The sequence below is a fragment of the Ictalurus furcatus genome, chromosome 29, assembly GCF_023375685.1.
Source record: "Ictalurus furcatus strain D&B chromosome 29, Billie_1.0, whole genome shotgun sequence".
Taxonomy (NCBI): domain Eukaryota; kingdom Metazoa; phylum Chordata; class Actinopteri; order Siluriformes; family Ictaluridae; genus Ictalurus; species Ictalurus furcatus.
The window spans coordinates 10,959,068-10,985,627 of NC_071283.1; the positions used below are offsets into that span (position 1 = coordinate 10,959,068).

At 41.2% G+C, this 26,560-nt stretch overlaps 1 protein-coding gene across 1 annotated transcript in view; it reads left to right on the forward strand.

Moving 5' to 3' along the window:
- The window catches only part of LOC128604032 (neurexin-2-like), a 233,903-nt gene that overhangs the window by 42,342 nt on the left and 165,001 nt on the right, over nucleotides 1–26,560 (forward strand). The window contains exon 2 of the mRNA XM_053618803.1: nucleotides 9,181–9,198. Coding sequence (XP_053474778.1) covers nucleotides 9,181–9,198 — 18 coding nt within the window. The remainder of the gene's footprint in view (nucleotides 1–9,180; nucleotides 9,199–26,560) is intronic.

The following is a 26,560-nucleotide window of genomic DNA, read 5'->3' on the forward strand; positions in this document are numbered from 1 at the left end:
AAAAGGAACTGAGAAACCTAAACAGAAATTGCATGAAAACCTTCACAGATCCTGGTTTAGTTGTTGTAAATGAGTTCTTGCCTCCTGAAAAGGAAAGGGGGAAAAATAACAAATCTGGTTTCAGGTCAACTTAAAATGCAGCTTTTTATGATCGCAAATGACCAGTCACGTCCCGACGTGGCTTTATCTTCTGATCTCTGTCCACGTCTTTTCGAAATTCAGTTTGTGGACATGTTTCCTCTCACCTGTGAGCGCAGGGTCAGACGAGACAGCTGCCGAAAGCTAAACCGGTGCTTCAGTGAGCCTCATCCCTGATTCAGTCTGCAGATTATCATCTTCCTGAGTGTGTTATAAAGGGGCAAATCCCTCGCTGTGTCAAACAACAAGAGCACATGCTACCTCGCCAGGTGCAGGAGATTGACCTCTGTGCCAAACGCCCTGGCCAGGTGCAGCTGGGAGTACTGATGGATATAGAATATTTATCTAGCGTTTTAGCATTTTATCAACTCGGCATGTGTTCTTCGGGCAAATCTGCAATGCAAAGTAAGGATATTGTATTGAGTGCAGCTGTAAAAAGACAAAGGTAGCCAAAAAAAAATGAGCATTACGACTGGAAAAGTAGGTCATCAGACACCTCCAAACTCCCTCTCGTCTTCAGTGGAGCTGTAGTGCCCTTGTCGGGCCATCCCCTGCTGAGCTCAATCGAGGAAAGCTTGTGTGTTGTGTCACTTGGTGTATCAGGGTCAGTTTGGCGCTGGATGTCAGGTTGCCGTTGTGGATCTAATACATCAGGGCTCAGGGTGTTTAAAAAAAAAAACAAAAAAAAAAACACCCCAGCATCAGTCTTATTACCAAGGCTCTTTCTCCAGCACTTCATTACATTTTACGTTTACACCATTTGGCAGATGCCTTTATCCAGAGCGACTTACATTTATCTCATTTATACAACTGGGCAGTTGAGGGGTTAAGGGCCTTGCTCAAGGGCCCAACAGTGGGAGTTTGGCAGTACTGGGATTTGAGCTCATGACCTTCTAATCAGTAACCCAACACCGCTACTACTGCCCTATCAGTAGATTTTAAACATTAGATTACACTTTCTAGTTTCCTGATATCATATTGCAATACTTAACGACATCAAGATACACAGTACGCATGTAAATTCTTAAGGCAGCTTTGAATGTAACTGTCGTGTTTTCCTCCTTTTGTATCACAATTCCCATGGCAATGAATGCCATGTGCTCATGTTTGGATTTCTGTTCATCTGTTTCCATCCCTGCCCTGTACTTTGTCTGTTGCCCTATTGTGTTAGTTCATGCTTAGTTTGCATTTATATCCTGTGTCTTCGTTTGTTGTGAAGCCTTACCGTACATATTTCTATTGAATTATTATTGTATTCAAAGCCTTGTTTTCTTGTTCCCCCTTTCATTCTGGCGTTTGGACATTGATTATGGATTACCCTTGTTTAACTTTGCCTGCCTGTGTTTTGAGCCTTGGTATTCACTTGGGTTATGCTTCTTGCATTTGCAAAACAAAGCAGAAACTCATGTAAACTTTAGCACACGTTGCATTCAGAACATCAGAGTCAGCCTAGTTGTATATCATAACTTTTAGTACTTTAAAAACACAGACTGCTTTCGGTTTACTAAGCTATAACTGTAAGCTGGCTAATTAAAACATAAGCTAGCAGCGTGTGCTGTGTGTAATGTCTCCATCGGAATCGGCACCGAATACCAATTCCCAGAACACCCAACAGCCTACAAACATGGCCGCTACGGACTACGATTCCCATCACTCATCCTAATTGTCATGTTCAGTCACTGGATTACTACTTTATGCACAACTGGGTTCAGTCACCATCACAGCCTATACAGTATATACAGACTCTGGACTCGTGTGTGCGAAATCATATACTATGACCGTACCAACTGCATTCGATTCAGTACCTACCTACTGCCATTGATACAGTACGTACTGATTAGTATATGTGTGTAGTACGAGTAAATTCCAGGACATACTACATCTGCCATGTTGGCATTGAGGAAATTTAACAATTGTTAAACAACTTGTTAAACAAGTATGGTTTAACAAGAAGGAACAACGTTTAATACCTATAGCGCTTGCACTTCAAAGGAACTGACGTGCTGCCTTCTGCCATTTTGGGGGGCAGTGCTGGCTTGGCGGTTAAGGCTCTGGGTTACTGACCGGAAGGCCGGGGGTTCAAGCCCCAGTACTGCCAAGCTGCCTCTGTTGGCCCCCTGAGCAAGGCCCTTAACCCTCTCTGCTCCAGGGGCACTGTATCATGGCTGACCCTGCGCTCTGACCCCAACTTGCTAACATGCTGGGGTATGCGAAGAAAAGAATTTCACTGTGCATATCTATGCGATCAATAAAGACTCTATTATTATTATTATTATTATTTTTGATTGACAGCTCATTTTTGATTCTGATAGTCTCGATGCTTTATGGGATAGCTTCAGTGTCCATTGTTCCATACTGCAGAATCTAGGAGGAAGCAGTAGGTCAGCTGGGAATTTCTCGCCTACTGTTTTACAAATACTGAGAATTCGGACATACTCCTTTGGCACGCTGCTCTTCACATACTATATAGAAGGGATATTTGGATGAAGCTTCAGTCATTGTGAATTGATGCTCAGTGTATTTCTGCCTGACTTACCAAGCCTTTTTATGTGCTTTGCTATTCTGGTGTTCGATCGTGTTCTGCCTCCTGGTTCCTTGATTTTTGGATTTTGTCTCGTTTATGTGCTTTGCCTGAATTTCTACCCGTTATCTGACCTTCGCTGACCTGTCTCATGTTTTGGACTGTTTGCCAGTCTTTTATAATACTCATCACCTGCAACTGCAACCATCGCTGCTGCCTGACGTGTCAGGATGTGTTATGTTAGCTAGCTAATTTTAACCACAAAACACCTTCTGACAACCCGTGACCATAACTGACTGTTACAGCTGTTAAGTAGAACGGTAAATAAACGTTAGCCATCCATGAATCGAGCAGTATGCATTTTATAATTCTTGACGTGGAGTTCTTTCATAGAACTCGTACGAACTTATACACACAATGCAGTTTTCAAAGTACTTTTTAAGCTTCCTAACTGGAACATGTTGAATATGTATCATTTTGTTTATTCGCCGTCAGTATGCATTTTATTCGTGTCATGATGGATCCGGAGACTATCCTGTGAACACTGAGGCATGAATCTACCCTGGATTGGAAACCATCCAATCCAATCTCTGGGCACCATGCACATATACATTAACAACAAGGGGCAAATTAGCATCGGCAATCCACCACCGTAGGAGGAAACCCAAGATCCCCGAGGAAACCCGCATGGGAAGAACATGTCACACAGATGCCACAGACCGAGTAACCTAAGCTCAGGATTGAACCAGGGACCCTGGAACTGTGAGATGGCAATGCTACCCACCATGTCACCTTGGGTATTCTGTGCTAACAAATCACCAGCTATATGTTCAGAGAATTTTATTCAACATTTTGTGAAAGAAAAAAAAATTTTAATGAGGGGAAAGGGAAAAAAAAAATAAACTGATTTTATCATGCAGTTGTTTGTTAAAGTAAGTGATGGATTTATAAAAGCACCGGCACTTGTACTTCTCAAGAGAAGTGTATCATGATGCTAATATTTGCATTGAAGCATTTCCAGAAATGTATTTTAGCCCTCCAGAAAATAAATGCTCCTCTGATAGGTTTGTAGAGGAAATAAATAGCCTGTGTTGTCTGGAGGAGTGACGTGCAAATGGCGTTAAAAGCATGCATAATGGCAGTGGTAACATTTTTACTTGCAACTGAAATGGGTTTTCTCCATCAACTGTGTCCGCTGTGTGCACTGAAGTGAGGCTAGTGGTCAAAGCAGTCATCTTGAGCATCAGCCATATTCCCTCTGACGGTTAACATCCAATTACCGACATACACACATTTCAGAGTGACACCAGCGCTGATCGATGTCTCCTGCTTCTTATTGGTAGGCTTAGGATCCTGAAAGTCCCCTCATCTGATACCAAACTCCGTTGGGAAATAAGAGGGAAAACATCCCTCAATGCATTTTATTCTTTATAATTTGACTAGCACACACAATCTATCCCTTCCAGCCTTTTTAAAACCCCTCCCCCCGCCCCATCCCTCTATTGTCCCAGGTTCTGCATAATATCATAATCTGGGAATCAAAGAACATCTTTTTATCATTTCGCTCTCACTGTTTCTCAGGTTGCTTTCATTTCTTTTTTTATCGCCACACATTACTATGCACTTGCCCGTAGCTGCGTTCTCAAATAAGATCTATGCTTATTATTTGCAGGAGCTGCACCATCCAAACGCGCTTGCAGGAAATAATTCCCCTGTGCTTTCAACCTCAAAATGGCCTCCCATTTACATTATATATCCTGTTCTACGCTAAGGAAATATGGCCCCGATGGGGCCGGCATGCCTGGAGCGATTGGTTCCTTCCACTAATGGAATGGGCTGGGGAGTAACTGACTGGACAGGTGTTGTCAGAACGAATCATCGAGATGAAATGCTGAATGTGTGAAACGGCACTTCGGCAAATACTCCCATGCTACGCTGCGGAACGTCTGTGCCAGCTGCCTACAAAGAGTTCATTTCTCATGAAAGGGAATTTCAAATATTTACGGTACTGAAAAGCCCTAGAGAAGCGCTAACTCCTTGAAATGTCCAAACAGCCCCTCCAAATTTTTTTCTTTCTTTAGTTACCAACTACCTCGGTTTAAGTCTCTTAAGAGATTACTGCAGTTGCCAGATTGGTAGAAAACCGCTGTCTTTTTCTTGGACTGCAGTAATCTTGAGCAGAAATATCCATTTGAATAAAACGCCTTGTTTACAAAGGTCCAGATAAGCAACTAACGTTTGTAGGCATGTGTACATATTCTGTTCTCTATGGATGGGTGTATTTCTTGAGTATTCAATTAGATCCAGCTGAAATACTTCACAGGGTCCATAATCAGACCGTGGACCTCCAAGTGATGACCCTTGATCTAGGGAATACAAACAATTTGTATGCTAAATTATTTTTAAAAGATTTGCTGTTCATATTTTTTTAATGAACTGAACATGACTTGGCTGATTTAACTGGAGTGGAATTTGTTTATGTACAACATAGTTTGTTCATTCAGAGGGCAGAGGGTAATGACATGCTGAATCTGTAATTAAAAATAATAATAAAAAAAATCACTAAAAAGCTTTGCAACCACATTTTTTTTTTTTTTTTGGTATGGGAACTTGCTTGTGGTTTTCTTTTAAACTGAAATAAGAGCCAGAGCTGAGAGAGAGAGAGAGAGAGAGAGAGAGCACGCAACACATCAATGGCTGTACTTCAGTGATCACTTATGTCCTTTGTACCCTAACTCTTCCCCGATGTTACTTTTTGTAAAATGCTTATAGCACTCAAAGCTCGAGTCCTATACAATCCTCCGCTGCTGATTGCTTTAGTGACCCAGCTGCTGATGGAGCTTGTTTTTAAACACCTCTTCAGAGTTTTTCATTTAACTTCAGTAACCATTTTATCCTGGTGGAGCCTGAGCCTATCCTGGAAACAATGGGCACTAGACACTAGGAATACACCCTCAATAGGATACCACGTCCATCACAGGGAAGCATGAACACATACAGCATTTACACCTAGGGACAGTTCAGACTAGCCAATCAACCATCTGACAAGAGGTGGGAGGAAACTATAGAACCTGGAGGAAGTCATCTCTGGCTTGCTCATTTGGGATCGTAATCGACATCAGTGGGCATAATGAGGAAACATGCACAAAGTTAAGAGCAGTGGACGTGTACCTGAGACTATAGGTTTTGTACTGAACAGTGAAATAATGAAGAATAATTAAATAGTTGTATCTTAAATAGCACACTTCACACACTCTTAGTTTGAGTAGTGTGCTCTATTAATACTCTGATGACTGTGGAAAGATGACTGTTGCAAAAAGTGCGTTCACCCTGGGAAGATTAGGAGGACGTAAGTAACTGACGTAACCAAGAGTAACTGTGGAGTGCTGGAAACTTTTTCCCTAAGCAGTCACTTTCCTGCCCTTTATAAATTCTAATTTAAAAAAAAAAAAAAAATTATATATATATATATATTTTTTTTGCAACCTACTTAACCTGATTCATTTCCATGTAGTGCAAAACAAGTTTAATTTCAGACATACACTGATCAGCCATAACTTTAAAACCACCTGTCTAATATTGTGTAGGTCCCCATTGTGCTGCCAAAACAGCCCTGATCCATCAAGGCATGGACTCCACAAGACCTCTGAATGTGTGCTGCGGTATCTGGCACCAAGACTTTGGCAGCAGATCCTTTAAGTCCTGTGAGTTGCGAGGTGGGGCCTATGTGTATTGGATTTGTTTGTCCAGTACATCCCTCAAATGCTCGATCCGATTGAGATCTGGGGAATTTTTAAGCCAAATCAACACCTTGAACTTCCTCAAACCATTCCTGAACAATTTTCTTTGCAGTGTTGCAAGGCGCATTATCCCAGGATAAAGGGGTGTACTTGGTCTGCAACAATGTTTAGGTAGGTGGTACGTGTCAAAGTAACATCCACACGAATGCCAGGATATAAGGTTTCTCAGCCGAACATTTCCCAGAGCGTCACACTGCCTGTCATCTTGCTTTCTTCCCATAGTGCATCCAAGCGATGCATCCAAGCGATGCACTATGGGAAGCGATGCACACGCACTCAGCCATCCACAGGCTGTAAAGGAAAATGTGATTCATCAGACCAGGCCACCTTCTTCCTTTGCTCCGTGGTCTAGTTCTGATGCCCACGTGCCCCTTGTACGCACTTTCGGAAGTGAAGAGGGGTCAGCATGGGCACTCTGACCGGTCAGCGGCTATGCAGGGTGTTCTGACACCATTCTATTATAGCCAGCATTAACCTTTTTCAGCAATTTGTACTTCAGTAGCTTTTCTGTTGGACCAGACGGACATCCCTTCGCTCTGCATGCATATAAGATAATACTTTATTAATCCCCAGATGGAGAAATTAGGTTATTAGGGTACATCAATGAGCCTTGGGTGCCAATGACCTATTATTATGGATAAGCTCTGACCCAGCTGTGTAGCCATAATAATTTGGCCCAAATCAAAGTCACTCAGATCCTTATGTTTGCCCATTTTTCTTACTTTCAACACCTCAACTTTGAGAACTGACTGGTCACTTGCTATCGAATATATCCCACCCCTTGACAGGTGCTATTGTAATGAGATACTTCGTTATTCACTCTACCTGTCCAGTGGTTTTAATGATATGGCTGATCGTTGTAAATAGGTGGCACGTAATATGTAGTAGAAGGTGCAGAACAGGATTTTTGAGACACTCCAAGAGTACAGACTATTATAATTATTACAGATAATTAATTGGGAAAAGGGTCAGTAAGCTTGGACACACAACAGGGAATAGAGGTGGACTGACATGGCTGGAGGTCCAGACAGCCAAAAGACTGACATGGAACCATTGGAATATAGAAATAAAACTGTAAAACACACAGACACCAGGTACATGATTTAAAAATCCAGGACCATGCAAGTTGGCATTGGATTTCTTCTGGAAGGCAAGTCAATTAAACCTCAGCAAACTTTATTCTAGAGCAGCACACTATGACAAAAAAGGCTTTAATTACACAGTGAATAGCTTTAAGCCTCCTTTTATGCTCAAGGTCTTGGGCATCTCCAAGGACATAGACATTTATAGACTTCTTCCACCATCTCAGCATAAACCCTGGGCCACCACCTCCCCCATGGCTGGGGCAGCGTCGTCACTTGTCCTGTGACCTGTGACTCAAAACACCTGTGTTTAAAGCAGTGTTGTCAACACAACTTCCAAAAAGCATGTGCTGCTATTCTCTGTGAGGCTAACACTTAAATATTACCTCACCTAACCAACCGATGCTATCACAGCTCTTCCATTATTTGCCATTAAATCCTAAAATATTACACAATATTACACTATTTCACAGCCACAGGATCCACTGCATATGATTATGCATATGATTTGTTGGAGGTCTGGGAAGCTTGACGGAGCACATATTTGGGACATTCTTGCTCAGATGGAATTGCACAAAATACACACAAATTGCACAAAATTAGCTATTTTATCATGATTTTTTAGCCTAAGTTATGAAATTCCAGCATTCATTGCCAAACAGTAAAAATGACAGAACAGGATAAATGTCACAATAAATGGAAACAACTTTGCCTCCACCTCATATATCCTCATTTAAGGATTTCTTTGTAGTGAATGTCCAAAATCTGACATTTTTCCCCCCATATTGAGGAGTATACTGCAATTGCAGAGTTGCATGAGGATGCCAAGAACTAAATTCTCTGTAGTAAAATGCTTGAAGCACAAATTTACCGCTCTTAATTCGATTAGTCCGCAAACAAGTCCATTTATTTTCAATATACTGTACATGGGATTTTGTTTCCATGTTTCATTTCTTGTTTGGATTGGCTTGTGGGTGGCAAAAGTATAATTGTACTACACTTGTAATCTCATAACTATAGCTATTATGGTATAATTACATTTTAGACAGGAAGTGGTTTGGAGTCTATCCCAATTGAAAAAACTTTATGGGTTATTTGCCATGTTGTCCATCCTTGTGAGAGTCCATTGTGCTGAAAGGAACTTAAAAGGACTTTACCAAATGTTTTTTTTTTTTGTCTAAATTACTTTCTGTAGCTATTACTTTTTGTGCCCCTGGTATAACTCATGTTAAATGCTTGAAAAAATGTTGCATGATGCATCAGACCTAGTATTATTGGTTTCTTTTACACGGACAGATCAGATTACTGATCAGAGCAGATGTATAGATAAGGGGTTTGTACAGTATATGGGCTTTGACTTTCCATCTAAAATCTGTCTATTTGTGGTGTTTAACTATAACACATATGATCATATACAAGTGTCAAATAGCAAGAACCTGATGCTGGCTACACCACTGGATGAGAGATCTGATCATTGTACATTTTATCTTTAATTCCTTTACAAATGTCTAATCTGTAAATGAAGAATAATCAGTGCCATTACTGTATTTGACCTGTGTATGTTTAATAATTTCAATGTCTAATTATTATCACCCCCCCCCCCTCTTTCTCCCATCTGCATGATCATTCCCTGGAGCAGAAGATTACCCCGTGGAAGGTAAGAACACTGTTTTCACTTGCTCACTTTGAAGGCGACTTGCCATTTGCTGGTGTTAAAAAAGCTGGATCCTAACACGATGAATTTGTGCTCCCTCATCCGAGGGGCATTGTCAGCTTGGACTGCGGTTTGGATGACTTTCAGGGGCTTTTGATTTGCTGCTACAAACCAAAGATTGATTTCTCGAACCCTTCTTCTTCACCCTCTCAAAGCAACCCTTTCCGTTTTTCTCATTACTTGATTTTTATTTTGGTTTGTACCGAGTGCTTAGTTCTGGTGTGTAATGGATCTTTTGGATAAAAAAAATCGCCTGATTATTTGGGGTAAATAATAAGCAGTAACGTGTATTACATTTAGCAGAGATACTCTCCTTGACTACACATGCTACATTTCTGATTAGATCATTATGTATGCATCCTCCAGGCTATAATTAGCTCGGTGTACTCTTCTGGGGAAATCACAACTTTTAATGGGGTATTTGTTTAATGGGTAGAATGCAAACCACAGCCATCTCCCAGTAGGAAGCCATGCATTATTCTACAGGGTCAGTGCTCTAAGGGTAACCTGCCAACACCAGTATGCCTCATGGCTCTCAGAAACAGCAGCGAAGGTGCTGTTCTTCCTTATGCATGGAGAATGTTGGTTATATACTAATGGATTCCCTGCTGGCTGAGTTTGACTGTAATTGATAGGTGGTATGCACAGGTCTGGCTCTTTCAGGCTTGTTTCCTTGGATAAGCTGCAGGTATCTGTGAATGCTGCCTATCAGATTTCACTGCTGATGAATTACCCCATCTATACAGACTCAAGTCTTGGGAGAGAGTCACTATGGCAACACTAACAGTGAGCGGTTTCTTGAGGAAGCAAGCTGTTATTGGTGGCTGAGGTTGAAGATTGATACCACTGGATAGGGGAAGAAGAGAAAGGGAGTGGTTTTTTTTTATTATTATTATTTTATATCATTGTCTAATCTGGGTTTAATCTGAAATGTAGATTTAGATCCAATATAAGCAGTCCACAGGGGACAGTGGCAAGGGAAAACTTGAAGACGTGAGGAAGAAACCTAGAGACGAAGGAATCAATTCTCTTCTGGGTAGCACAAGATCGTCGGACTATAAATTAGTACAATATACAAGTATAGCATCGTAAAGGCGAACGGTATCGAGAATGCTCAGTATAAGTATATTTTGAATGACTCCTTGGATAAGCATTGATTTGCAGCAGTAGTTCTTGGGTACGAATCTACTGTATCCATTTTTGATTATGCCCTGAAGCAAGGCTTGGACAAAAATTGATTATAAGCTTAAGTTACATGGGACACTGATTCAACGTCTTTCCATTTCCGATATGATTCCAGTACCGGGGCTCAATTCATCAGCTGTTAACAAACACTTTAATCAATTGTGGCATATATATATATAAAAAAAGTCATTTTTTTGTGCTTATTTCATCATTTTGGACAGATGTCATGACCTGTGCTAGCTTTCTTTATGATTGGCCGCTGCTGTAAAGAAAAAGAAACAAATAAATAAATAAACAGCAAAATTATGCTGAATGACTGGCCCAAAATTGGCAAAAAGAAGTGGGGGGGAGAGAAAAAGTCTCGTCACGACAGAAATCTCCATTTGATTTGTCATGTGCTGACTTCTGTGAGTTTGTTTTAAAGAACAAACCACCATTGATGGTGACAAGGTCAAATACAAAGTACAGCTGGGCGGAATATTAGGGGTGAGTTTAAAGTAGGGGTGTAATGATAATACAATGTATTGTAATGTTCAAGACGAGGCTCTCAATTCGACACATCTGGGTGTCAAACAGTATATTCAGCAGACTGTAGAATAAAGTACTGTTGGCAATTCGTCATGAAATACCAGGAGCCAAATTTGATGAGATACCACATTCGCCTGAATCTCTGCTGAATTTCGGCAGACTGATTCAATCAGATATGATCCTCTACTCGGTAGTAGAGAATGCAGGATTCAAACAAACACATCTCGTGCTTCAGAGAGCAACACGCCTGAGAGCATTGCTAGCGAACAGCATGATGGGGAAATAAAACGTGCCATGCTTCAGACACGCCCCATTGAGAGTGCCACCAGTGTAAGTTTGGCCAGAGATGTAATGCTTAATTAGCCATGTTTGTTTATTTATTTTATCCTAATATACAGCTTTTGTTTCATTTTATGCTCCTAAGATCATACCTCTAATGTTGGAGCATAGTGGTATCTGGTTTTGGCATGCTGAAAAGGTGGCAACTGTACTCAAGTCGAGAGTTCTGTGTGGGGGAGGGGGTGGGGAGGATCATGCATCAATACCCCCATATTCATATTTATATCATGTATAGTAAACATACATCTCGCATGCATGTGGATCAGAGTTTCTCGGGTGACAGCATGAGTTGAGAGCAATCCTGACCGGGTGGAGTGCGCCAGTGAACCGGAATGTGATGAAGTGTCCTGATCAGTTTCACTCGGCTGCCTGGCAGGGAGTGAGAGGAATGTCTCTCCCGCTGGGAAAGCTGCACTGTTGACATCAGAGTTGAGCCGTCTCGCCCTGAGAACATACTTATTTACATTTCACAGGGAAAAAGGTTGATGCAGGGTGGTTTGGTGAACTCGAGCTGATGCAATACTTGTAAAACTATGCTAGACAACAACAGGTGCCTGTAGTTTATTTCAGAATGCCTGTGTTGGGTTTAATTCAAACGAATTATGTCTTCGCTCTTGTATCACTTTTCTTCACACGTGACAATATTTTCTATAATGGGAGCTTGGGCAGTAGTTCCAGCAACACTCGTTTTCATACGTGATCACTTCTAGAGCACCAACTCTAGAACGGGGACCTTTTGCGGACATTAAAAATGTGTCATTTGACAGTGAAAACACTCTTGTTGAGAGGGTGAAAATTTCTTATTCTTATTATTTTCCCTGAATTTTCTCCCTAATTAAGTCTTGGAAAAATTCCCACCCAACAGCCAGCTCTCCCTTACCAACCCGGAAGGCTAACACAGGGAGAAGACTAGCGCATGCTTCCTCTGAGAAACTTGAAGCCACCAACTGCATCTTTTTGACCTGCTGTGTCGCATGGCAGCGTAACACACTCGGGGGGGAAAATGCTTTCCACATGCATCGGTGTACAGAAGCCTATGATTGGCAGCTATGATTGTTAGGGTAAAGAGGGTACCCTACCCGCTCCCACCCACAGAGCACGACTCTCTCGCAATCTCTTGTAAACTCGCAATCTGCGGACAATAGGGCGAACGCGTTTTCTGTTGTGCCACTCAGAAGCCTGAGAAGACTTTCTGGTTTCTCTTTAGCATGACAAGCTGCAGTTATCTGTTTTTGACTTGCGAATGTCAAATGCTGATGAGAGATGAGATGTTATAACAAGTGATAACAGGAAGTAAAACCACAAATTGATGGAAAACAAAACAAAACAACTGGCATCAAAAATTAATAGTTGGCAAATGTATATGATGTGAGAGGAATAAAACACTTCAGGGTGTGCTGTTACAGAAAAATAATCACCTTCAGGGTAGAAATCACCTGGCACATCACACCAGTGTTTTGCTTAGATTTATATCATGCTTTTATAGGCACTCAAAGCACTTAACATTGTATGGGGGAATCTCCTCAACCACCACCAGCGTGTAGCATCCACCTGGATGATGCGATGGCAGCCATAGTGCAGTGGTGAGGAGAGGAGAAAAGTGCTGTAGCCAATTCAGAAATGGAGATTATAAGGTGGCCATGATAGATAAGGGCCAATTGGGGAATTTCAGCAGGACACCGGCGTTAAGCCCTTACTCTTTAAGAGAAATGTCCTGCGATTTTTAATGACCACAGAGGGTCAGGACCTCAGTTTAACATCTCATCCGAAAGACTGTGCTTTTCTTGTTTTTACGGTAATGTGTCCCCGTCATTATACTGGGGCATTAGGACCCACACAGACCACTCAGTGAGCACCCCCTCTCTAATACCACTTCCAGCAGCAACCCTAGTTTTCCTCAGGAGATCTCCCATCCACGACTGGCCAGGCTCAACCCTGCTTAGCTTCATTGGGAAACTAGGCTCTCATAATTTAACCCAGTGTTTGCATGCACATCCGTTAGTGCCCTTATAAATGCTTTTACACTTTATGGCATTTGGCAGACGTTCTAATCCAGACCGATTTACTTTTGTCTTATTTATACAACTGGGCAATTATCTGCCTTGCTTTAGGGCCCAGCAGTGTCAGCTTGACAGTGCTGGGATTTGACCTCGTGAGTTTCCGATCTGTAGTCCAACATCTTAACCACTGAGCTACTAATGCAATGTTCTTCCTTCATAGATGTGCTCACTGTCAAGGGGTATTTGAGGCATCAGTTTAATCACTTAATTACTACTGGCAAACAGTTCCCATGGACATCTTCTGAGGCCAAGCATACTTAAGACGGATCCTTAATTGTACACCAACCGTAGTTTCGTCCCCTGCAGTTCACTCTACACTGCCCTATTTTTAGGGAGTTTTGTCTAATTATGAGCACTGACCGAGTGCTCAAAAGGTTGTCCTAGATTGATGAGATCCAGGCAGCTTTAAAACCCAGTAGGAGGAAACAACACTGAACCTGGAGGTAATTTGCTGAGAAAGCTATGGAAATTGATGAGCTGGAAGTACAGTGACCTGGTTTTACAACTGAAATCTGACACACTTTCAGTATAACCAGAGACACCAGAGGCCACCGTTTACCTAGAATAAATGCAGACTCCAGGAAGATGGTGAAATTGTTCTTGGGACAAATTGTTGTCTTTTTTTTTTTAAATGGGTCAAGGTCAGGTAAGTTCAGAGGTGTTTTTTTTTTGTGTGTGCGTTTGGATCAAAGCATCCAGTGTTTTTCTTTGATCTTAATCTTATCAGAACATTTAATCATTCCTTTTTGGAATACTGGAGATTAAATTTGATCCAGTGCTGATTGAAAAATCTGGGAATGGACTGGAAGTTTCAATGCTTTGGGATTAAATTCTGGATTGGAAATGTGTTCATTAAAGATTCTTCTGGAGGATCTAAACTAGATTTATGGATTCCCAGAAACGGACGGATGATGCTATTTTTTAAAAATGGCTTTTATTCTTTTATTTAATGGAATGACAAAAAAAGAAAGTCTAATAAGACTGCAGTGTTAGAGTGTATTAACCTATTTTTCCTGATCATTGTCCCACTTTTTTTTGTACTAATCCGTGAGGAACATACAAGCAATGTTGACTAATCCTGGCTTTACATCATGATTCTGGGTGGTTGTTTTGTTTTTGTTTTTTTTTTTGGTTGCTGCACATTCTCTTCCCCCAACATGACACTACATTGATGGTTGAACATGTCACATTATGCATTCAAGACCCCTTAAGTTATTTATTATTGCTATTATTCTACAGACAGCTTGTTTTCTGCAGAAAACCAGATAGTGCTAATTGATGATATAGGCAGAATGTAGTAATTTTCTTTAATCACAGGTTCTCGGCTGACAGGCGTGGAACCCGATGTGGTTTTCTGTTGTTGTAGCTCATCTGCCTCAAGGATTCGACATGTATGTTCTTGGATGCTTTTCTGCTCACAGTGGTTGTAAAGAGTGGTTGAGTTACTGCAGCTTTCCTGTCAGTTTGAACCAGTCTGATGATTCGCCTCTGAATTCTCTCAACAAGCCATTTGTGCCCAGAGAACTTCAGAAATACTCAAACCAGCCCATCTGGCATTCCACAGTCAAAGTCAACTGAGATCACATCACATAATTTCCCCTTTCGGAGTAATTGCATCTCTAAATAATGGAGAGTTTTGTGTGATTTTTGTTGGTTTGGTCCAGAGCCTAGGCTGTTTGACTACAGTAGGAAAGTATTGCCGTCGTGTAATTGGAAAATACTTGTCAGGGCATAACAGGATGTCAAAGAAGTTGTTCAGTAGCACTGACTATTCTAGTAGAAAGTGAAAAATATTTCCGTGTAATGAGTGGTATTTAAGTCAAGGGAGACATTTGAATGTAACCGACTAATTATTTTGCATCTGCTTCTGCCCTGTTAAGGATCCACAGCGTGTGTGCTGAAGGTCAGACAGACATTTATTTTATTTATTTATTTATTTATTTTTTTAAATGCACACAAGAAGCAGCTGAATGAAATGAAGGTCATGTGGTGCACAGACACAAAGCACAAGAACAGGTGCGAAATAGTTCTCATGTCAGGCCTGCTGTGAATGTTGTTCGGGCCTGGGATAAAGGGTTTAAGAAAGCCCCCAAGGAGAACCACACACTTACATGGCTCTCACACAGCCCATAAAACAGCTGTAACCCATAATCCAACTATAACTCATTCTAATGCAATATTCAGTGTTTTCTATTTTGTGCACGACATGTGCAACATCCTGGCCAACTTGCATAATGAAAATAAGTAATGTCCGGAGAAATATCCGGAGAAGGTGTCTGTAATTAGGCACAAAGGTTTCAGTGGGAGTAGAAGCTCTGAACTATGAAAACACAAATGATGCAACAAGGCCTTTATATATATATATATATATATATATATATATATATATATATATATATATATATATATATATATATATATATATATATATATATATATGTATAATATCTGGGAGAGATAGATAGACCAATTACAAATCATGTGATTAAGGTACAAACTGGAGCGTGCATATATAAACTGATCAGCCATGACATTGAAACCACTGACAGGTGATGTGAATAGCTATTTTAATGTATTTTGAATGATTAGCTCTTACTAGCATATTCCTGTTTTGTAGCTCCTATGCAAAATGAGTAAAAGTTGGGAGGTCTGCGCTCTTATTCTGCATGTCAGTGGACTACTAAACCGTCCTGGGCCCCTCATCTAGTCTAGAACAGCTTCCCAATGATGGTGAGGTTGTCTTATGTAATTGGAAAATCAGATTAAAAACAGAATGCACAAATATCAGTTTGAATCAGACTAACATGCATAGAAAACATTCGCTCCCTCCTAGCACTGGCGGTTGTAGAATTGGCCTCGTTTTCTGTTGTCTTATCCCTCTCCACCAGACGGACTTGAGTGAGACCCTAAAGGCATAAAGGCTGGCTTTAGCACAATCCTTAATCCTATGTCATAAATCAAAGCTCTGCACAGATCCAGCTGCCTGGGTATCCATTTTGTGCACGCACACACACTTTCTGATTTCACTGCACCCTTCTCAGTGCCACTGTTAGAGCGTGTGTTAGAGAGATGTTGAACGGTGCAGATTTGATAGAGCCACTGTTATAGAGTAGCCTATATCCCAGATGAATTGGGGTTACAGGGCATTTGGAAATGGTGTTGCCTTTGTCTTTTCTCTTATTGCTTCTCTTCCACCACTGTGATTTAGCTGCACTTTGAGCAACCATATGTCCTTCTCTTACTACTAGTATTATAAATTGTTTCTCTCTGTGTCTCCTGACTATTCTTTTCACCGTTTGCATTCCTCCCTAATGCAAGCTTTTTGTGTAGCGGTCTGGGGGGGGGGGAGAAGCAGTGGGTTACAAGGACTCCTCTACTTTAACAAAATATAGACATTTTACCAAAACAGCGTGGAAGTGTTTTTATTTAGGTTGCTATTCAAAGTTGTTTTGGGTCCCTGCATGGAAAAGATCAAGTCAGTTAAGAAGCAGTGGTCAAAACAGTCTGGCTTGTCGAAAAGATGTCGAAAAACCTTGGAAACTAAGTATAAATTCCTTTACAATTGTTGGATAACGAAATGGACATAAGCTTGATAATTCACTTTATATTCGGATACTGGCTCCATCATCAAAACACAGAAGGGAGCTTGCACACCCTGTACAAAGTTTTCTAATCTTTAAATGACCAAATAAAAAATCCATTACAAAGAACTGACAGAATTAAGTTCAGTGATGTTATGATAATGAGGCTCATGTTTAAATTGAGTCACCTGAGTGATATTTATTATTAGTAGTAGTAGTAGTGGCAGTGTTAGTATTAGTAGTGTTGTTGTTGTTTATTTATTATTATTAGTAGTAGTAGCAGTAGTATTGTTGGTATTATTAGTAGTAATAGTAGTGTTGTTGTAGTTATCATTATTATTATTATTAGTGTTAGTATTTATTATTATTATTATTAGTAGTAGTAGTAGTAGTAGTACGTTGTATTAGTATTATTATAGTAGTAGTAGTGTTATCATTATTATTATTATTATTATTATTAATAGTAGTTAGTATTTATTATTAGTAGTGTTGTTATTATTATTATTATTATTAGTAGTAGTAGTAGTACATAGTATTAGTGTTGTTATTATTATTATTATTAGTAGTAGTAGTAGTACATATTAGTGTTGTTGTTATTGTTATTATTAGTAGTAGTACGTTGTATTAGTATTGTTATTATAGTAGTAGTAGTGTTATCATCATTATTATTATTATTATCAATAGTAGTTAGTATTTATTATTAGTAGTGTTGTTATTATTATTAGTAGTAGTAGTAGTAGTACATAGTATTAGTGTTGTTGTTATTATTATTATTATTAGTAGTAGTATTATTATTAGTATTATATTATTATTATTAGTAGAAGTAGTAGTAGTATTAGTAGTAGCAGGTGGTGGTTGTTGTTGTGTGTGTTTGTTTTTACCTCTGGTGACGAGACAGAGACTGATGTGGACACTGAGATTATTTCGCGCTCTAAACTGTTTTTCCATATATAGCTTGGGTTTTAGATGTAGAGGTACAGTAGGTGGACTGTTTTGCAGTGCAACTGAAGTGAAATCTTCGTATTGTCAGTATTTCAGTTCAGGAAACTTTCAGTCTGTAGTTTTCAGAACTGTAGTAGAAAGTGTCAGAATTTGACATGGAGGGTTTTCCAGGGCTGCCACACATTACCTTTCTCACATAAGTTTGTTTTTATTAGCTGAAGCAAGCTAAAAATTAGTTGAATTGCAAGATTCCTTGGTCCAATAATGGCGCTTTAAGTTTTTGGGGAAAATTGCCAAAATTTTGGACCAATGCAAAAAAAATTTCCACTACACCAGTTAGGACAATGTCAGTCAAATTTATGCAAAAAGTACAAAGTGGTTTAAAATTTTTGGTGCCCTGATTGTCCAGACTTCTCATTTTGTGGCATCGCTATGTCAGTGTCCATCCATTTAAATGAATATTACAGAAAATTGATAAATATGGAAGCATAAAGTATGTCAAAGTAAGCCAGGATTTGTTTCATGTTTCTCACACTGAGTGAACCAATATTCCTTTATCATCAAACAGACGATTAAATCATGATGTTAAACACATTAAAACATGAATGTGGAGCTTGTGGTTTATTACACCGCACAGTACACAGATGGAAAATAAGGAATTATGAAAATTGGATCTCTGTCTCAATTTCAAGTGAGCCATTCAGCTCACACACCACCAGGTAATAACTTGTCTGCTCACCCATGAACTGAATTGCGGTGTTACAGCACAAATAAAGTTTCACTGTTTTGACAACCTACATGTCATTCACATTATATCAGCTATTTAAATAGTATTTCTAATACCGTGTGCATTCGTCATGAATCAAATTGAGCAGATGTATCTTCTAACCCCCTCCAGTTCTGCTTTCTCTGGGAGGTCACTAATGTGTTTGAATCTAACACTAATGGAGATGAAGCTCAGGCCATGCACACTGAGCTGTTCAGACACCTCCAAATAAAGCCTTTCATTTAGCAGAGGCCTGGTCGATCTTAAATCTTTACCTGGATACCAGGATCATGGGAGTAGTTTGCTGTATTGAATAAAAGTCACAATGTATATACTATTGTTTAAGAGCTCTAGTGGCTAAAATCACAGCGCAAGGTATAGTTCAGTTAAGCAATACACTACCTTGTCTCCACTTTCAATTTTTCAAATTCTTTTCATAACTTTCATGACTTTACAAGGTTTATAGATGGGTATTTTTATGTAGTTTTATAACCACATTTCAGGACTCATCCATAAAGGAGCTATATTTCCAAACATCACAATGCACACAGAATAGTTACATAGTCGGGAAACACAAAAAATCCTAAAATGCAAACAATTCCGGCCGATCCAGAGAGAAGAAGGGAAAGAGGGAGATTTCAATACCTCGTTATTTAAACAAAACAGAGTTATCTACAGCTCGATACTCCTGTATTTCCAAAACACAGAAAATACAATAAATGCAAAAACATGATTTAACCCAACACCGTCCCAAAAAGAAGCGCATTCTCCACAATGGAACATAAAACATCTTTGAAACACCATATGCTTGTGAACTTTTCATTATTTGTAGTTCTATAGAACGCAAAGTCAGTAGTCTGGCTTTCACCATTCTAACAGAAACCGTGTTTACATCACAGTTTAATGACTCTTCTATTGTATTTCTTCTGCTAAGGTAGATTGCCGTTTTTGCTATGACCTAATACAAAATTAAATAGCTGACCTTTCACTCTCCACTTCTAACTGTATCTAAAACCAAGAATAAACAAATGCTTAGAAAACTTTTCTCCAAACATCATGAGTCTTTATTCATCACATACACATATGCACAGTGAAATTCTTTTCTTCGCATATCCCAGCATGTCAGGGTCAGAGCACAGGGTCAGCTATGATACAGCACCCCTGGAGCAGAGAGGGTTAAGGGTCTTGCTCAAGGGCCCAGCAGTGGCAGATTGGCAGTGCTGGGGCTTGAACCCCCAATTTTCCGATCAGTAACCCAGAGCCTTAACCGCCAAGCCACCACTGCTTCATGCGTTGTAACAACTGAAACAAGGTGCATAATCTGTTGACTCCAAAAAGCAGTGATCAACTGTTTCCCCTCTGTAAACACAAAAGGACAATTATCGCTTACACTGGGGTTAATGACAGAAATAAAAGCATTGACTGCCACAATACTGTGTAAGATTCTCCATTGTAAATCCCTGACCCTTTTAGTCAGCGGTGGTTTGTATAGCGCTCTCCATGCAGGTCTGACCTCACTGTCAAGCACTAGATGAGCTCTCCAATAAGTGTTAGTCCTACCACTTAATTCACCTTTGTTTAAAACTTTAACAAACAAAGCATACATAACTTTTCCACCATTACATCCAACCTGTTTGTGAGAGTCTCTCCGGACTCTAACAGTTGACCATTACAGTCTTTAAAATCAGGAAGAGGAGTCACTTCAGGAAAAGAATCATCAGCAGTTGGTTGAAAGTGTCCGTTACAGTAATTGTTCAGCAGAGAGAGTTCAGTTTTTGTGAGCTCACCCTTCCAAGTATTGAGCAATTGACTTATGACCCTGGTAGATGTAACTCTCACATGGGAGGCTAAACCTGCAGCGTCGATCAAGTTAGGTCCACATAGCTCGACCACATGTCTTAGCGTGACAATCCCAGCCGAACAGAACAACTTCATCATGAAGGGTTCTGCTATGCGCTCCGTGTTGAAGCGCAGCCTGTTTTTCTCCATTTATGGAACATCCCCCACACAGTAAACAGTCCTTGGTAGAACTTTGGGAGATTGTACAGTTTGTGAGCACTCAGGTCCGTCAACCACAAAGACTCAGCAAGACCCAAATTCTGGCCTCGGGCTAAGGGTCTCCAGACAAGATCTCTGGGCCCAACAAGGAGCCTCTAAATAAACTGGAGTTGGAAGGCAGTGCCCCTGCTGGCGAGATGAATGAGTCCCTGCCCTCCTTCTTCTTTAGGTAGAAACGGTACGCTCTGTAGGACCGTTTGCAAACGGTCCCAGAAAAAGTCCATCAACACCACCTGTATCTTAGCCAGCAGTTATGCTGGAGAGTCTACACATGATAATTGATGCCACAGCATAGATGACACCAAGTTGTTGATCACTTGTGTACAACACCTGAAAAACATGGCAAGATCCATTTCCATTTTTTAAGACATCCTTTAACCTTCTCTAAAACATTGTCCTAATTTGGTTGGCTAATGTAAGTAAATTTTAACATTTAAAATGTAACTTTTTTGACCTGATGTAGGGTAAAGGGATAAATATTTAAATCGACATATGAAATTTCTAGGCATTTACAATAATTTCCAGTTGGCATTTCTTGGTGACTGACTTTGTTTCAATGATGCTGTATGGTACATAGTGCACTAGGTACATGCTACAATAGTGTTTTATATATATATATATATATATTATACAGTATCTCACAAAAGTGAGTACACCCCTCACATTTTTGTAAATATTTGATGATATCTTTACATGTGACAACACTGAAGAAATGACACTTTGCTACAATGTAAAGTAGTGAGTGTACAGCTTGTGTAACAGTGTAAATTTGCTGTCCCCTCAAAATAACTCAACACACAGCCATTAAAGTCTAAACCACTGGCAACAAAAGTGAGTACACCCCTAAGTGAAAATTTCCAAATTGGACCCAAAGTGTCAATATTTTGTGTGGCCACCATTATTTTCCAGCACTACCTTAACCCTCTTGGGCATGGAACTCACCCGAGCTTCACAGGTTGCCACTGGAGTCCTCTTCCACTCCTCCATGACGACATCGTGGAGCTGGTGGATGTTGGAGACCTTGTGCCCCTCCACCTTCCGTTTGAGGCTGCCCCACATATGCTCAATAGGGTTTAGTCCATCACCTTCAACCTCAGTTTCTTTAGCAAGGCAGTGGTCATCTTGGAGGTGTGTTTGGGGTCGTTATCATGCTGGAATACTACCCTGCAGCCCAGTCTCTGAAGGGAGGGGATCATGCTCTGCTTCAGTATGTCACAGTACATGTTGGCATTCATGGTTACCTCAATGAACTGTAGCTCCACAGTGCCGGCAGCACTCATGCAGCCCCAGACCATGACACTCCCACCACCATGCTTGACTGTAGGCAAGACACACTTGTCTTTGTACTCCTCACCTGGTTGCCGCCACACACGCTTGACACCATCTGAACCAAACAAGTTTATCTTGGTCTCATCAGACCACAGGACATGGTTCCAGTAATCCATGTCCTTAGTCTTCAGCAAACTGTTTGCGGGCTTTGTTGTGCATCATCTTTAGAAGAGGCTTCCTTCTGGGACGACAGCCATGCAGACCAATTTGATGCAGTGTGCGGTGTATGGTCTGAGCACTGACAGGCTGACCCCCCACCCCTTCAACCTCTGCAGCAATGCTGGCAGCACTCATACGTCTATTTCCCAAACACAACCTCTGGGTATGACGCTGAGCACGTGCACTCAATTTCTTTGGTCGACCATGGCGAGGCCTGTTCTGGGTGGAACCTGTCCTGTTAAACCGCAGTATGGTCTTGGCCACCGTGCTGCAGCTCAGTGTCAGGGTCTTGGCAATCTTCTAATAGCCTAGGCCATCTTTATGTAGAACAACAATTCTTTTTTCCAGATCCTCAGAGTGTTCTTTGCCATGAGGTGCCATGTTGAACTTCCAGTGACTAGTATGAGGGAGTGTGAGAGCGATGACACCAAATTTAACACACCTGCTCCCCATACACACCTGAGACCTTGTAACACTAACAAGTCACATGACAGCGGGGAGGGAAAATGGCTAATTGGGCCCGATTTGGACATTTTCACTTAGGGGTGTACTCACTTTTGTTGCCAGCGGTTTAGACATTAATGGCTGTGTGTTGAGTTATTTTGAGGGGACAGCAAATTTATATATATGTATAGAGAGAGAGAGAGAGAGAGAGAGAGAGAGAGACAGACAGAGAGAAACAGATAGATATAGATTTAAAAGAAATGAGCATTGCCCCTTAGTGACTGCTTTGGCTAAGAATTTCCACCTTTCATGCTAAATAGTGTGTAACTCTTGCTAATATTTGTTTTGTCTGCAGCAGTATTAAAACTCATTCGACTTATTATTAGACTTATTAATAATCAAATGCATTTGAGTATAAAATTTCAAAATTGTCAAGTATATCAGGTAATGTTAGCCTCCTTAGGTAGATTGATTGTTAGCTAGCCTTATAGCTAATCGACCGAAATAACTTACTTTCTTCTTCATTTAAAAAGAAATAAAAAAATCATATAATCCAGTATGTTTGTTCTTCCTTTTGACTTGCATATGGATATTTATTTAATGAAATATTGAAACGGCAGTATAACTGTAGAGAAGCAGTGATTTTTTACAGTAATAGAAGTTGTCTACTCTGGAAACAGTCCCATGTACCATAACTATATATAAAATAAAATATAAAAAATAATCAGTGAACCTGTACAGAACCATATTTCATACTAGGAGAAATGGTACTATTCCCTCTGTATGCTGTATCACATCTTTCTGTTTGTGCATTATACACACCATTTCAGTCAATTTCCCATTTCAAATATTTACATTTCTCTCTCAGGCTCTTGGTTCTCCCCTGAATGCTGGGAGAATGTTGTAAGACGAAGCAGCCTTTGTCACATGTCCAAGCTTGTTAGAAGGTTCGGGTCAGAGTGCAGGGTCAGCCATGGTACTGTGCCCCTGCAGCAGAGCGGGTTAAGGGCCCAACAATGGCAGTTTGGTGGTGCTGGGGCTTGAACTCCCAATCTTCTGATCAGCAATCCAAAGCCTTAACCGTTGAGCCACCGCTGCCACCTTGTAAAATATTGTAGAACGTCGGCTCTAACCGCTGTAAACTTCTTCCTTTAACAAGCTGACATATTTCAGTGGTGTGCTGTGAGTCTAAGGATGCGAGTTATTTGCGAGACAGATGTATAAATGACTAACTCCTCCACGGCACTGTGGGAAAGCCCGCAATTTCACTTTCGAACTGTTGTGGAAAACAGCCCACAAAAAATAACACCCAGGGATTTGATGTGGTTTTTACAAATCCAATCTGATCTCGGTCTGATATTTCTCTCTGGGAGAAAACTCTTCTTGTTCTCATGCAATGTCGATGTGGAGCTTTTCCTCGATATGCACAGTAAACCTTGCTGCTCACTCCTTACAGCTCTGATAAATCCAACACTGGGTGTACCACACCCCACTGTGAATGTGTGATCGTGTCTGTCTGTATTGTGTGACACCCTGAAGTAGTAGGCCTACTCTTTGAATATTTCTCAGTAGACAGCAGTGAGATAACAGTGCTCTACCCCATGCAGAGGCATACACAAATGCATACACACACACCCACACACACTTGGTTCACATAAGACAGACTCGTGGAATCTCAGGTCGAAATTCCCGAGATATAAACAGCGCAAAGGAGAAACAAGCAGCTTCTCGAATGCGTCTTTCATATCCCCGCGCCCTTTCCCCTTCAGTGAGCTGCCTTTTCTATTTGGTCTGACCGCTCCTGTAACACTGTAGCACAAGAGTTTAAAATAAGTGCTGGGGTTAAACTATAGACGTCGGCACCTCTGTGGTCGGTTTCAACATCTTTTCGTTATATAAAGAGAAACTTTATTTAAAAGGTTCACTTCCTGGGTTCCCGTGTTAGATGAGTTTTGTTTGCGTGTTAGTTTGGAGTTCATTCACGAGGCTGCTCACCATCTAAGTAGTATCATCCTTGTGACCTGTGAAGAAGTAAAATAAGAAAGAGACAAAAAAAAAAAAACCCCTAAAATGTCACCACTATGCACAGTGTAGATTTCACGAATCAGCAAAACCAGCTAACAAGCTCTCAGTATGTGGGGAAAGACAGTTGGTTCCTCGAGTCTGCTGAAAGACGGCAGTGTTCTTCGGATTTGTTTACCACTGCGTAATTCTGTACGTGTTAGGAAGTAGCATGCGACTGTTTGTCTCACAATTTTAAAATCCCCCCACTTGGGAATTTAGAAATTCTCTTTCTGATGCACCTCATTGTGAGATGAAGCTTATTTCAGAACGTTCATACGTTTCTGCAGTAGCTGAATACCTTCCGGCATTTTTTTTTTCTTTCTCACTGTATTTATTTATCTTTATTTATATTCTGCTGGAATGTGTTTATTCATTTGTTCTGGTTCCGGATGCAAATCTTAATGCAGGTGAACTTCACGCTATCATGATGGAGTCTTGCTTTAAACTGCTCTGATTGTCTGGGTTTTTATAAATAGCGTGTGTGTGTGTGTGTGTGAGAGAGAGAGAGAATTCAGAGAGACGGATAGAGAAAGTGTGAGATGGAAACAGGCAGTCAGAGGGAGAGAGAAAGGCAGACCTATCAAGTCAAAAAGTGAGAGAGGCAGAGAGAGGGAGGGAGAGATTCTGAAAGGGAGAGGAAGACCAGCAGAGACTGAGGCAGACAGAAAGACGGACTGAGAGAGAGAGAGAGACAGTGAGCGAGAGATACGAAAAGGAGAGAGGAGAAAGACAGACAGGCAATAGACAAGCAATGAGAGAGAGATTATGAAAGGGAGGCAGGCAGAGTGAGAGAGAGAGGCAGGCAGAGTGAGAGAGGGAGGCAGGCAGAGTGAGAGAGGGAGAGGCAGGCAGGCAGAGTGAGAGAGGCAGGCAGGCAGAGTGAGAGAGGCAGGCAGAGTGGGAGAGAGAGACCGAGTGAGAGAGAGAGAGGCAGGCAGAGTGAGAGAGAGAGAGGCAGGCAGGGTGAGAGAGAGAGAGAAGCAGGCAGAGTGAGAGAGAGAGAGGCAGGCAGAGTGAGAGAGAGAGAGAGAGGCAGGCAGAGTGAGAGAGAGAGAGGCAGGCAGAGTGAGAGAGAGAGAGGCAGGCAGAGTGAGAGAGAGAGAGGCAGGCAGAGTGAGAGAGAGAGAGGCAGGCAGAGTGAGAGAGGGAGAGAGGCAGGCAGAGTGAGGAGAGAGAGAGAGGCGGGCAGAGTGAGGAGAGAGAGAGAGAGAGGCAGGCAGAGTGAGGAGAGAGAGAGAGGCGGGCAGAGTGAGGAGAGAGAGAGAGAGAGGCAGGCAGAGTGAGGAGAGAGAGGCAGGCAGAGTGAGGAGAGAGAGAGGCAGGCAGAGAGAGAGAGGCAGGCAAGGAGAGAGAGAGGCAGGCAGAGTGAGGAGAGAGAGAGAGAGAGGCGGGCAGAGTGAGGAGAGAGAGAGAGAGAGGCAGGCAGGCAGAGAGAGAGAGAGAGAGAGAGAGAGGCAGAGAGAGAGAGAGAGGCAGGCAGGCAGAGAGAGAGAGGCAGGCAGAGAGAGATTCTGAAAGGGAGTGGAAGACCAGCAGAAAGAGAGAGGGAGACGGTGAGTGAGAGAGATGGAAAAGGAGAGAGGAGAAAGACAGACAGAAAGAGGCAGACAGTGCAATAGACAAGCAATAAGAGAGACTGGCAGAGAGAGAGAGAGCACGATAGAGAGATAATATAATGAATATGGAAATTTAAGAACAGTAATTGTTTTTCGGCTTTTCCTAAAATCCCTCTCCTCTCCTAAATGTATAAATCTTTCCTCGACGACTCGAAGAGATTCATTTAGCCATCGCAGATTATCATGCTTACTCACTTTCCCCACTTTACCACATTTTCATATCTAGAAGCATGG